The 13,836-nt window shown below is 43.4% G+C and overlaps 1 protein-coding gene across 1 annotated transcript in view; it reads left to right on the forward strand.

Annotated features, from left to right (window-relative positions):
* The window catches only part of Adgrv1 (adhesion G protein-coupled receptor V1), a 536,429-nt gene that overhangs the window by 436,764 nt on the left and 85,829 nt on the right, over positions 1 to 13,836 (forward strand). The window contains exon 86 of the mRNA XM_038323536.1: positions 1,784 to 1,941. Within this exon, the coding sequence (XP_038179464.1) occupies positions 1,784 to 1,941 (158 nt within the window). The remainder of the gene's footprint in view (positions 1 to 1,783; positions 1,942 to 13,836) is intronic.

Raw genomic sequence — 13,836 nt, forward strand, 5'->3', positions numbered from 1 at the left:
GGTTATATCCCTTCATGAGCAGAAGTCAAGTAGGAAAGTCCAGGCAGAAACCTGGATGCAGAAACTAGAGCAAAGACCATGGAAGAATGAGCTCACTGACTTGCTCCCAAGGCTTGCTCAACAGCTTTCTTCCTTAACCCAGGACCACCTGCTGAGGAGCCGCACAACCCACATAAGTCATTAGTCAAGAAAATGCCCTACATACTTGCCTACAAACCATCAGATGGAGACATTTTCTCATTTGAGGTCCCTCTTCTCAGATAACTTTAGTTTGTGTCAGAAGAGAACATTTATCCTCTGGAGCTTGTATTAGAGGTGATTGTGAGCAGCCCAGCAAGGATGCTAGGAACCAAACGTGGGTCCTCTGTACTCTGCAAGCAAAGTATATTCTTCCAATTGCTGAACCATCTCCCAAGCCTTTTCCTTTAAACTTTTTTTTAGAGACAGTTTTCTCCAGCTGCAAGAATGAGCATTTACAAAATCTACCTAGATTTTGTATTTTGAGATTTCCTTTTAAATGTATTTTTCCTTGACTTTTCTTCAAAGTTTACTATGGCTATAATATAACATAGGCTTAAAAATATTATGCAAAAAAGGAAATTGGGTAAAATAAAAGACACACTCTTAACGTCTTAAGAAATGTTCCTCCAAGATGAACGGTCTCATCTCACAGGAAACTGCTACTCTACAGCAGTACAGCTGAGAAATGACAAAGCTGTCAAAACCAAAGTGTCCATGGAAAGGTAGAAAATCCTCAGACTTGTAGCAAGCAGTATGTGAGGAGTGCGCACTGTGGAAACCAGTGCCCTCCTTGAGTGCTCTTCCTCAAGACCATCTTCTTTGAGAAAGGGTCTCCTGTTGGCTAGCAGTGTGCCATAGGCTAGACTGGGTTGGCTAGCAGCGTGCCATAGGCTAGGCTGACTTGGCTTGCAGCGTGCTGATTAGGCTAGGCTGGTTTGGCTTGCATAATGCCGATTAGGATAGCTGGCTTGGTTTGCAGCGTGCCATAGGCTAGACTGGCTTGGCTTGCAGCGTGCCATAGGCTAGGTTGGCTTGGGTTGCAGTGTGCCGATTAGGATAGGCTGGCTGGCTAACAAGCCCTAGGGGGTCTGCCTGTCTCCTCTGCAGGGTTGGGACTGCAAGCACATTCCACCATATCTAGCCTTTCTGTGCATTCTCAGGATCAAAGATAGAAAACACTTTTCCACCTGAACCATCTCCCCACCCTCCCCATATCCCCAGCATGCTCCTCAGGGGTTGTATAGGAAGATGGGGCTAGGAAAAAGAAGAAAAATGTTGTTTCTTAAAAATTTTCTAGCTGTGTAGCAAACTAATTCAGTTAATTTTCATAACTAACTTCTATTGTGGATGCTGTTGCAAATTTTATTTTAAAGATAAATGAAGTCGTAGAAAGGCTAAATATTCCTAAATCTGTTAGTCAAAATGTAGTGATAGACCTGAATACCACTCTTAGTCTGAAGTCGAGGTACACCGGCTCTGTGCCTCCCCATGCAGCCTGCACAGTGACAGGCGTAAGCTCTGGATCTGAAGTTCATTTGGCAAACTTATTTGGAACTGTCTCATTTTCTCAGAGCCTCCTCAGTGACGCGTAGGTAGACCTGTGTCTCTTCTTCCCTACGACAGCTTTAATTTGTTAAGGCGACACCGACTTTCGCCAGCATCTCCAGTCACAGAGCTGGGGCGAAGTGATGAGAAGATGAAGTATGGATGTGTATCTTCATCTTGTGTTTATCTGAGCTAATGCTTGCCCGCTCTCTTCCAGGTGCTTCATTCCAAACATCTATGCTGCTCTCTTCACGGCTGCTCTCGTTCCTCTCATGTGCCTCGTGGTGGTATTTGTGGTGTTCATCCATGCCTACCAGCTAAAGCCACAGTGGAAAGGTTATGACGATGTCTTCAGAGGACGAACAAATGCAGCAGGTTAGGAAAGAACTATTTTTGCATCTTAGAAATGTGAACTTCTCGAAGGAAGGGAGGGAATGCCATGGAGAGTTGTGTATTCCGGGTTTGTTGTTGTTTTGTTTTGATTTTATTTTAAACGAAAGAGAAGGGTGTAATTAGGTTCAGCTTTCAGCACCGAAGCCTCCGTGTCTACTGCTTGGTTCTTCCTGGCAGCACTCATCCTAGCGGTCTGGGAGTTTTATTGCTGTTTCCAGTTTCCCTTAAGGTGTCACCATCCAGGCCTGTGAGTCACTGGCTTCGGGAATCGCTTCCCAGGCTTTCCCCAACTTAGGCAATAACAACCGACATTCAACCTGTGAAGTCATTTCACTTCCTGCCGATTCTGAGACTTGAGAGTCAATCAAGCAAACCCCTGCATGCTCTGAGTGCTGGACTTTGCCTGAGGCTTTCTGATCACTCTGACAAATGCTTTAAAACACGGGTGAACAGACAGCCTCTTAAGTGGCTACACAGGTCTCGTTACTTTAGAGTGCAAATCTTTCCAGCTCAAACTGGCTTTTCCTGTAGCTCACTTTTTCCCTTCGAATCATGCTCTGCACAGGTTTTTATGGTCAGATTTTCTTTTTGTTGTCCTTAGAATAGAGTTTCCTAGGAATTTTCTTAAATAGGAACAATAAGCACACACCTACAGACAGAAACAGTTACTTAAACACTGTGTGGGTACCCAAGAGATTGAGGGGAGACTTAGGAGTTAGAACAAGGCTGTTCTTGGGATAGTGATCTTTCCCAAGCTTCTGCAAATCTAACATCATATGAAGACCTAACAGAGCCAGCTAATCCTCTGAAGACCTGTCTCCCCAGTACACCTTAGACTTGGCGCTCTGCTGATTAGACCCCAGATCCCCGCGCACTGAATATGATGGCAGATGTCCTGTCAGCTGTATCTCAACTAGGGGCCCACTCTACAAGGAAACACTAACAGAAGCATGGCTTTATGTAGCCTTTCTAAAGCAAATCATTTATGGCATTTCTGATTCTCTCCCACATTTTATATTTGTTTGTTTTTTAAGACAGGGTTTCTCTGTGTAACTGCTCTGGCTGTCCTGGAACTTGCTTTGCACATGAGGCTGGCCTCAAATTCACAGAGATCCACCTGCTTCTGCCTCCTTAGTGCTGAGAATATAGGTGTGTACAACCACCTCCAGGCTCTTGATTCCCCTATTCTAATGACAATCTAGTCTGGAAAGTTATTGCTTCATGTCTAGGCTCCTTACATCTTTCTGATCAACTTCTTTTTATCTAGACTCATTTTTTTCTCCATTTCAGTGACTCAGATGCCCGTACTTCAAAACTATGCAACAAATATTTCACTCTCCAGTTTTTTGAGGTTGAGTTTCCTCAGAGCCCAAAGCAAAAGTTCAGTCTGTGTGGTCTACAAGAGTCCCCATAACTCACTACTCACCCGTAAATGAGTGCTACTCGCCCTACATCCAGACCAAGCCAGTCTCCTTTCTTTTCCCTAAATCAGCAGATGCAGCTCTTTTGGGCTGTATGGAATCCTGCTCAATGAGATGAGTACTTCTGGATGAATGAGATAGAGAGGTAGATGTGGTTTATCACACCCTCAGAATCTTCACTAAGTCTGAAAATACCCCCAAATCCAAATTAGAATGGTGTAAACTCAAGTTAGTTTCTCTCAGTCTTGTTCCATTTCTTTTTTTTTTTTTTCTCATGGTTTATTTTTTTTATATTTAAAAATTTCCATCTCCTTCCCTCCTCCTCCCCCCTCCTTCCCCTCCTTCTCCCCTTTCTCTCCCCTCCTTCTCCCCCTTCCCTCCCCTCCCCTCCACCCATACCTCCCCTCCCTCCCTCTCAAGGCCAAGGAGCCATCAGGGTTCCCCACTCTATGCTAAGACCAAGCCCGAGACCCTTCAGTACCTTGCTTTATCCATTGTTCCATTCCCTTACAGAAACCCCGAGACCCTTCAGCACCTCTGTTTCTCTGTGACACTCTGAGATCACCTCTTAGCAGCATCATTGCAAATAAAAATCACTCCTTCCCTGTGCCTTGAATGTCCTCATTTGTGTAGTTGCCACAGCCCTTGTCAAAGCATGGGTCTACGCCTTATTCAGCTTTGTGTGGTTAACTTTATACAAACATTCCTTGAAACAAGGAATACTCAAGGTTCATTTATACATCCCTGGGATCTTTCACAAGAATATGATTAGTGCCGGGCGGCGGTGGCGCATGCCTTTAATCCCAGCACTCGGGAGGCAGAGGCAGGCGGATCTCTGAGTTCGAGGCCAGCCTGGTCTACAAGAGCTAGTTCCAGGACAGGCTCTAGAAACTACAGGGAAACCCTGTCTCGAAAAACCAAGAAAAAAAAAAAGAATATGATTAGTATCCTTAAATAATTGAAGAAATGAAAATTATTTAAGGTACTATAAACCCTCCAACTGTATAGTGGGTACCCCATGAAATATATCACAAGAATAGGCACTGCTGCATCAACAAAGGTGGAATTGAAATGATTTGTCTTGTTGATTTGTTTGTCCATACTTCATTAAAAATAGTGTATAATTAGCACTCATTTTTCCCTGTCCTTGCCTTCTGTGGATCTCAGAACTGTGTTCGAATTTGCTCTTTACTCTTTAATTATGCATTTGAAACCCAGTTATTCCACTTTATGTAATGTTCTCCATATATTGCAAATCTTTAAAAAAAAAGCATTTTTTTCCTACTCTAATCTGGAGCATTTAGTACTTTGCTTCAATCTTCTTGTTAAAATTGGATCGCGCTGACCTTTAAAATATCCAATTAAAGTGGCACTGTAAATTAGTGTTTTACCTTATTACTCTACTCAATATAGAGAGTAGCTAAAGATAACATATTAATCAAAGAATATTAAAAATAAGATAAATGTATCTTTGTGACTCAGAAACAGAACAGAAGCATAAAATGGTCATCTGGGCCCAAACCCTTATATTTCCTGAGACCAAAAGATGAGGATGCAAACTCTCATCTGCTCAGGTGGTAAAGTGGACCCTGGGAGATTCTAACTCACAAGGGGAAGTTACAGACGATGGATCATTCATGAAAGATGCGTGGGAAAGCTGCCTCAGCAATATGTCAACACAGACAATCACATTTTATTAAATACCAGGGCCAAGCTCTCCAGAGTCAGAGACAATATCCAAGTAGCCATAATGTCCCCGTGGAAAATGAAGGACCTGGGCATGGAAATACTCTCTGAGGGCTCTGAAAGCCACAGGACTGTTTAGGGGAGTCAGCAGCAGAACCATTTCCGTGGTAATGGTTGAAGAAACTAGAGTAAAGGAGCAAATGTTTTCTATTCAAAAGCAGAAGGAAAACTAACACGCATAGACCTTGAAAGTTAACAAATGGCGAATTTAACTCATGAATCTGCTCCAACGGAGAGGCCTAGAAGACTTTCAAATGAGTGCATTAAGGACCCTGAGCGATCAGAAGCCGTGAAAGCACATTAGGGTCCTGCAACCTCTCAGCAAATCCCTCTTCCAGGTTAGCTGTCCTCTCTGGAGAGTGTTCCGGAGGCACGGATCATATGCCGTAAAGTCCCTCTGTTTAAGCTGTCCAGTTTCATGAGGGTTAGCATGCTTATACTATTGTAGGACTGCACTACAATCTAACTCTAGAGCGTCTTCGTGGCTTTGTGAGAAGCCTCACCCTCGTCACTAGATATGCCCGTCCTCCCACCTTCCTGCGCAGCAAGTACCCACTAAGCTGCCTGCTCCCCATCAGTCGTGATGTCGTCTGTACACTTTATACAGTAGGATCCTAGAACACATGGCCCTGCATTGTAGAGGGGCTGCGTCCCGCCACCCGGCCGGCCGCCGGCTAGCTTTACCCAAAATAATTACACAGAAACTGTATTCTTTTAAAACACTGCCTGGCCCATAGTTTCAGCCTCTTATTGGCTAATTCTCACATCTTCCTTTAACCCATATTTAGTAATCTGTGTAGCACCACGAGGTGTGGCTTACCAGGAGAGATCTTAACCTGTGTCCATCTCGGAGAGGAGAAGCATGGAGACTCACTATGGCGACTGCCTGAAGCGTCTCCCCAAATCTTTCCCAGAATTCTGTTCTGTCTACTCCGCCTACCTAATTTTCTGTTCTCTTAAAGGGCCAAGGCAGTTTTCTTTATTAATTAACCAATGAAAGTAACATAGACAGATAACTCTCCTCCATCACTGCATGTCGAGCTTCTTAGCTTAGAATAATGTACTCCAAGTTCATCCATATCATCACATAGACCTTTTTATTGTGCCTGTTAAAAAAATATTAAGAAGGGGGGGCGGCTCCGCTGGTGCAAAAAAATCCCATTAGGTCAAATCAAACCAAATGTAAATGACCATTGTTTTATTACGTACGGTGCTCTTGGGTGGCCAAATGCATGGCAGGGAGACAGGAAAGCAGAGAGCCCATGCAAACCTGGAACCATGTGTTTCTCCTCTGGGAGCCTACTTAAGTACCCTGTGGGAGTGGTCCTGACTTCCCCCCACCCCCCGGGTGATGTCAGGACCTGGTATGCTGGGATTTGGAATCCAGACTAATGCAACTCCCAGGCCAGGGGGCTAGGATGGATGCCAGGGGCTAGGGCTATGCTCCATACATAGCAGTACCTAGTACCTTTTTACTGCCCAACAACGGTCTACCATAAGGACTTTCTAGTAGGTCTTCCTATCAGTTGAGGGACGTTTGAGCTGATTTCTCTTTGAGGCAAATATAAATAGTACTAGTATGAACGTACATGTAGGTGTATGTAACTGGAGGTTTCTGCCTGGTCACATAACGACTTTTATTTAAAATAACCACTCAGAGGGTTAATATTAATTATAAACTCTTTGACCTCAGGCTTATTACTAACTATCTCTTACAACTTAAATTAATCCATAATTCTTATCTATGTTTAGCCACATGGCTTGGTACCTCTTCTCAGTAAGGCATTCTCATCTTGCTACATCCATGTCTGACTGGCAACTGCATCTCCACCTTTCCTCTTCCCAGAATTCTCCTAATCTGGTCAGCCTGCCTATACTTCCTGCCTGGCTACTCGCCAATCAGCGCTTTATTACACCAGTGCAAGTGACAAACCCTTACAGTGGACAAAAGTGTTGTCCCACAGCATGTGTAGGTTTTGGCATTGATGAGTGTCTTCATTCCTCTGGGGCACAGTGTAGGAGAAGACTTGCTTGGCATAAGGTGACTGTATTAACTATGATCTGTGAAAAAAAATGTTTTCCATGATGGCTGTGGTGATCTGTCTGTTGGTTCTTCTTTATTTGTTTGAGATGGCTTCCCCTCTATGTTGCTCAGGCTGGTCCCAAACTCAAATGATCCTTCTGTCTCCACCTTTTACGTGCGGGGATCACAGCAGCCTACTTGACCTTTCTTCAAATATGGACTTTATATTTTTTTATAATCAACCCACATCCATTTGTTTACTTATTGTCTATTTTCCTTAGGCAGGGTTGAGTCCTAAGACTAGGCAACCTGCAGAGAATAACTTATTTAGTACCTGGATCTTCTTTTTTTTTTTTTTTTTTATGAAGAAATAACCTTTTAATAAGATTACTGGGGAAAAAAAGTGTTAAGCTATGAAAAGTTCAGCACTCTTTGAAACCACAAACAAAACACTGAATTTCAACCCAACAGGTTGCTTCGTTTAATTCATTCATCCACGCCTGGCAAAGACATTCCAAATTTGAACTTAATTAATATTCCCTCTCTTGGTTTCCATAGTTTCTTTTTAAACACGAGTAGCAGCGAAAACTGGCAGTAACTTTACCCATATTCTCAATAATAACCCCCTCTGGCTGTCAGTATGGATGAAAAGGGGAATTTTTTCCATACCCAAGGAGCCTCCATTTTCGTGTCTTTTGTCTAAAGCTCTGCTAGTGATATGTTTTCCTCTTTTTTTTTTATTTTGAATATACCGTCTGCCATAGTTAACTCTTTCCTGGATGGTGGCGCCTGTACCAGTGCTTCAGTAGAGAAGGAATATTCAAGTGTAGATTGCCATTCCTGGATCCAAACAATAGCCTCCCTTCCCTTTCCCTCCGACCACATAGGGCAGCGGTCTTCTCCACTGGAGCCTGGCAGTCCTGTTTCCTGGAGGAACTCAGCGCCTACATTGCGAACCAGCTGGCACAGCAGGGCAGGCCCCTTTGTTTGTGTTAACAATGAATGCACGTTTCTTTGGCCACTATGAAAAAGGAAGAAATGGGTATGGAGCATGTGTTTGAGTAAATGACATTAGGCCCGCTAGAATGGTTGCTTTAGGGGCAACTAGTTCAGCATACCTGGATCTTCTGATGTGAAAGATGACAGTCATGGGAGTACTTAAATACAACTAACCAATCAATCAATCAATCAATCAGTCAATCAATAGGGAATGCAAATGTGTCATTTCAGAAATAAGGGATAGCATATCACCTAAATGGTAGCTATATGAGTATTGAGATAACTCTAAACACAGCAGAGAGGTCAGAGTTCACGCATAGATCCTAAAGGAAAGCTCCAGTGTCACAAAGAAAACATATAAATGAAGAGAAAATACAAAACAAGCTGAGAATACGTAATGATAGGCCCACCAATAAGAAAGGAATAGAGGAATCACAAATGTCACAATCTGAAGAGATAAAGCTTCAGAATCTTATGGAATAGGTATAAATACACATGAAATAAATCTATTTAAAAGAGCTAAGAGGCTTACTGAAAATCATTGTATTCTTAAGGTACTAAGATCATTTTGAACATGTCTGTGTCTGTAGTTTGGGAATCCGGGTTGTGAGCATCTTTCCCTTGTTTCTGATATTCTCTACTCTCACTGTAAGTAGACAAGTCCCACTCAGGACTTGCAAGTCTATGTTGTGAGCAAATATGCGATTTCCTGAAAACCTACGTTTCAAAGACAGCACAAAACCTGGCTCCCTCATCTCTTTCTCCAAGCAGCTGGTGCTCTTCGCACCCTCCTGGACACTGTCTGCCGGATATTAGTGTGTCTAGTCATGCTCCAGGAGGCCCAGCACCACCCACTACAATTCTAAGGTAACTCAGACAGCTAAGAGTTTAACTGTATTTCCCCTGCATCATATAGTTAATACCAGCGTCAGGCATATTTGAGTAACTGAAGGGTCAGATCATTTCATTTGGCCTGTCTTAGCACTGCCCAGTCACTCCCTTTGTGGAATAGCTATGCCTGACAAAAGGAAAAACTTTCCCAACAACTTGCATTTGCCTCTACTTAATATGATATCATTGCGTATCAGTTCCTCACATCTGACACTTTGGGTGACTTCTTTTGTTTCTGACATCTCTTAATTTCAAGCTACATTCAAGTAAACTCAGTGAAATCTAAAGGAAAGGTGGGGGAGAGCTCTCAGGAAGTTAAATGCCCTGGGAACAACAGATAATCATCTTCTATACCTTTCCTTCTGAGCTGGCCTGGAACAGCCTAGCAGTGTGGCCTTAGGGGCCCTGTAATTGACCTGTGTGAACCTGACTCTCAAAGGTCAGTGGTTCTCTGTGGGATTCTGAGCTTCCTCCTCCCTCAGTGGACAAGATGCGCTGCAAGAATGAGTCAGAAATGTATACTAAACTGAATCCCAGTGTCTCAAGCATCTTTTCAAGCGAAGCCTGTAATTTTCAGGTTTGGCTTTGCTCTCAGGCAGTGATAAACGGGTCTTTCCTTTCAAACTTACTTAGAAGTCGCTGACTGCTTTCTGACTCATCAGCCAGCTCCTAGGTGATGAAAGATTCATGGGGCAGAGAGAAAAATTAATTGGAATGAAAAGAGGAAGTAGGTGATTACAAGTCCTTTTGCCATAAACTCTCCACAGAGGCTTTAATACAGATGCAAAGTTGGGCAAGTGTCTTGGGTCTAAGGTCACACCAGCCTGCACATACCTGCTATGGTCTGATCTCAGAGGCTAAGCATGCTCGTGGTTAGCACTTGGATGGGAAAGGTGGCTTGAGCCCCTTGGCCACGCACACTGAAACTCTGAAGTGTTTTCGAAGCCCTGGATGGCCATGGCCAGTTCTCTTGAGTGGGAGCATCATTGTGGCAGATGCTTCCAGCCCTGCTATGGCTCAGCCTCCTTATCCTAAAGTGAACAATAATAGTTAAGATAAAGTTTCAATACGGTGGTGGAAATCGTTGAAAACTTGTGATGAATGTAAAATATTTTATCACATCTTAAAGTTAATGACTTTTTTATTACTAATGTTAAAAAAATTCCTCATTCCAAAAACCATGCTGAAATCCAAAAGAGTAAGAGTAAAGAAATAGCTCCTGATAAACAGAACACTCCATATTGTCATCTTCTAGATAGCTGACTCCTTGTTCCCCTCTTCTCAGACAGGGGAGCTCCTTTTTAACAGTAAGTGGTAGACTCTCCTTCCCTTCCATAAATCTGGGTTGGCTGTGGTCTTGCTTACACTAATCTCATGGAAGTGATGCTGTCACACAATGGGTCCAGCTTGTCAGAAGACTAAAAGTTTTAACTGCCTTTACCTTGGAAACCAGCTGCCATGTACATGTATGTTCAGTTATCCTGAGACGGCCACACAGGTAGAAAGACCAAGCTAGCCAATGGGAAGCCAGCATGTGGAGAGACATGTTTAGCTGTTTTGCAGGGTTTTTTTGCCAGGGGGTGGGGGGGTGGGGAGGGGGAGATCTGAGCCCTGGTTCTGGATGTGTGTGAAGAAGCTATCTTGTAGAGTCCAGCCACACAGAACAGAAAACCTGCCAAGGGCAGTTGCAGTAGTGTGGCAAATAACTTCATTTTAAATAACAGGTTTATGTTGCTCTATTACAAATAGTTGGAAAATTTAGATTTAAAAAATTTACATTTAAAAAAACCTCATGTTTTTCAATTCAAATTATGTATTACTGCCATTTAAAGTTTTACTTGCAGAAACATTCATGGTTTATAAGTAAAATTTCAAAAATACCTTCTGATTTTTTTTTAAGCCCAGCAGTGTGGCTTACACTAATGCAAAGAGAGTCATCTTGCCTTGAACAGTACCTGTATGCTTGCCTGGGATCCTGAGCAACCAACTCAACAGGTTTTCCGTGGCCTTGGCAGTGAAAGCTTGTTTGCAGTCTCCTCCCAGTTTTACTGCTGAAACAAGATTAAAACACAATGCCTGGAGAGCTACGGAAAACCCCAGAGCTCTTCACCATACAATGGCCGTCTGTTCACTTGAGTCTTTGCGAGTGCAGCTCAGCCTTCCCACATTTTGATAGTAGTGGTGGGGGAAATCCCAAATGTTCCAGGAACCATTATGGATACTCCTCCTCCATGACCTCAGCCCTCAGAGATTCAAATCAGAAATCTTTGAACACAAAATCTGATGTGCAGTTAATGCTTCCTCCATTTTTTGCACTTGGAACTTGACATTAATCACTAAAGACTGCTAGAACAGGGTTAGGTATACCTCCGCTGTAGCTTGCTTGCTATCACAGGCCCTAGGTTTAATTCACAGCACCATAAACAAGCAAGCAAAGCTTCCTAGAATGATAGTCTCAGCCATCCCCTATGCTTGCAAAATAAAAGAGTTGACATTTAAAATTCTGCCCAAATCCCCAATTATACATGTAACCAAAAAAGAGGGACTAGGGGACTAGGCCTTTCTAGAACTCACAGTTCCTGAATATCCTTTTATTAACCAACTAAACGATTTTTATTAGTGTTTTGAGAGATTCCCAGGAAGGGTTTAGTTGTCCTCCAACTCTTCCCAGATCCACTCCCCACTCTCTCCCCACTCTGCTTCTGCCTGAATATCTTTACCTCAGGGTATCTTTATCTCTTTATCTCTTCCCCACTCTCACTGACTCACTGGTGACTGACAAAGGTAGCTCACCATCAGTTAACCAAATGGATATATATTCTGGTTGCACAGACTTCATAAAGCATGCAAGAGTAGTGAATGGACTGGGCCTGCCTCTAAGCGACAGGTGTGAGTTCTGAGTTCATGAAGTTCTACTTCATGATGATCATTATCATCATCTCCACTACCATTAGGATTTTTCACCCACCAGGCACTCTGCTGAGAAGTTATGCAGAGAGACAGCTTTCATCCCAAAGTTTACATGAATCCCATGAGAGAACTATTATTATCCTTATAGTCAGACAAGAGAATCCAGGCAATGCAAGACTGGGGAAAGTTCTGCATGAAGTTGGGATAAGACACACAGGTGAGCAAGCTCTGCCGAGCCACCACAGTGATGTACACACTCTGCAGAGTCACCACAGTGATGTACATGCTGTACAGAGTCACCGCAGTGATGCTGAAGCTCTGCAGAGTCACCACAGTGATGTACATGCTCTTTAGAGTCACTGCAGTGATGTACATGCTCTGCAGAGTCACCGTGGGGATGTACATGCTCTTCAGAGTCACCGCAGTGATGTACATGCTCTGCAGAGTCACTGCAGTGATGTACATGCTTTTCAGAGTCACCGCAGTGATGTACGTGCTCTTCAGAGTCACGGCAATGATGTACATGCTCTACAGAGTCACCGCAGTGATGTACATGCTCTTCAGAGTCACCGCAGTGATGTTAACGCTCTGCAGAGTCACTGCAGTGAGATACAAGGTCTGACAAGCCACCACAGTGATGCAGAAGCTCTGCAGAGCCACCACACTGCCAGCACCTATACTGACCCCTTAGCATTTTGCTATCAAAACTTTCACTGATAATCCCAATCTGTAAACCTTAGTTTTAGAAGATGTCCATAAAAATAACCATTAGATTCTGTCTCCCCGAAAGACCTCAAAGGGATTTTGGATGGGAAGTTATTCTCGTATCTGCTGCTTCATTTTTTATTTCTAACAAAAACCTCCCCCTCTGTTCTATTACAACAATGCCCAGTTTTCCTCCATATTATTCTAATTGATGAAGCTGCTAGGCTACTGTTCTGTTTCATGGAACTGTTTGATTGATAAAATGCCAACATCTATAGGTGTTTAATAAGCTCTAGACTACACTAAGAGCTTGAAATTTGTTCTGTTTTTTATTAGTTTAATACTGTTCAGTATGTAATTGGCATAATACCACAAGATCCTTTCGTTACCATACTTTCTAAAAGTCTCTCAGATATTCCCTTCCCTTCCTTTCTCTGTGATTATGCCTAGAGGATTGGGCATCTCTGGCTGCCGTGAGGATATCTCAGGCTGTAGATCCTGAGAAGAGGCATTTATTTCTCACAGTTACACAAGTCCACTCTGAAGGGGCCAGCTGGTTTGGATCTGGAGGACTGTCCTCTTGCTGTGGCCCTCTGTGCGCTCATAGAAGAGAAAAGAAGATTCCTCCTGTGTCTCCCCTTCTAAGGCAATAGCTCCAGTGTGGGAGCTCCACTGACCCCATCATAGTAACCTCCTGCAGACCCAGCTCCACTGACCCCATCAAAGTAACCTCATGCAGACCCAGCTCTAGGGTACCACCACACTGCATGTGAATTCAAGGGCTAGAAGACACATTCCATCCATGACACCTGGGTCCTATCTCCCATCATCTTACAGACTCTTGCCACTGTCCTCAGACTGGTGCTCCTTGGTTCTTATTTATCTCTATTCTGTGTTGAAGCATTCTAATACGCCAGCTGACTCTGGCACTAAAATAATCTAATGGTGGCAATCCTGCGACTTTCCCAGTGAACTTCACATACTAGAGTCATTCTTACCCTTGCTGCTACCTCACAGCCGTATGACTCCTAGTAAGTGTGGGTTAAAACAGCTCTGCTCATTCTTGCCTAAGTTCACTCATGGTGGTTTCAGAAGAGGGTAGAGTGTGGAACCGTATCTCATACTTTTAAGTGGGACAGCATACTGTACTCATGCAAGGATCTAAGCCACGGTGTGTGCGCG

This window comes from Arvicola amphibius, chromosome 3 (assembly GCF_903992535.2).
Source record: "Arvicola amphibius chromosome 3, mArvAmp1.2, whole genome shotgun sequence".
Taxonomy (NCBI): Eukaryota; Metazoa; Chordata; class Mammalia; order Rodentia; family Cricetidae; genus Arvicola; species Arvicola amphibius.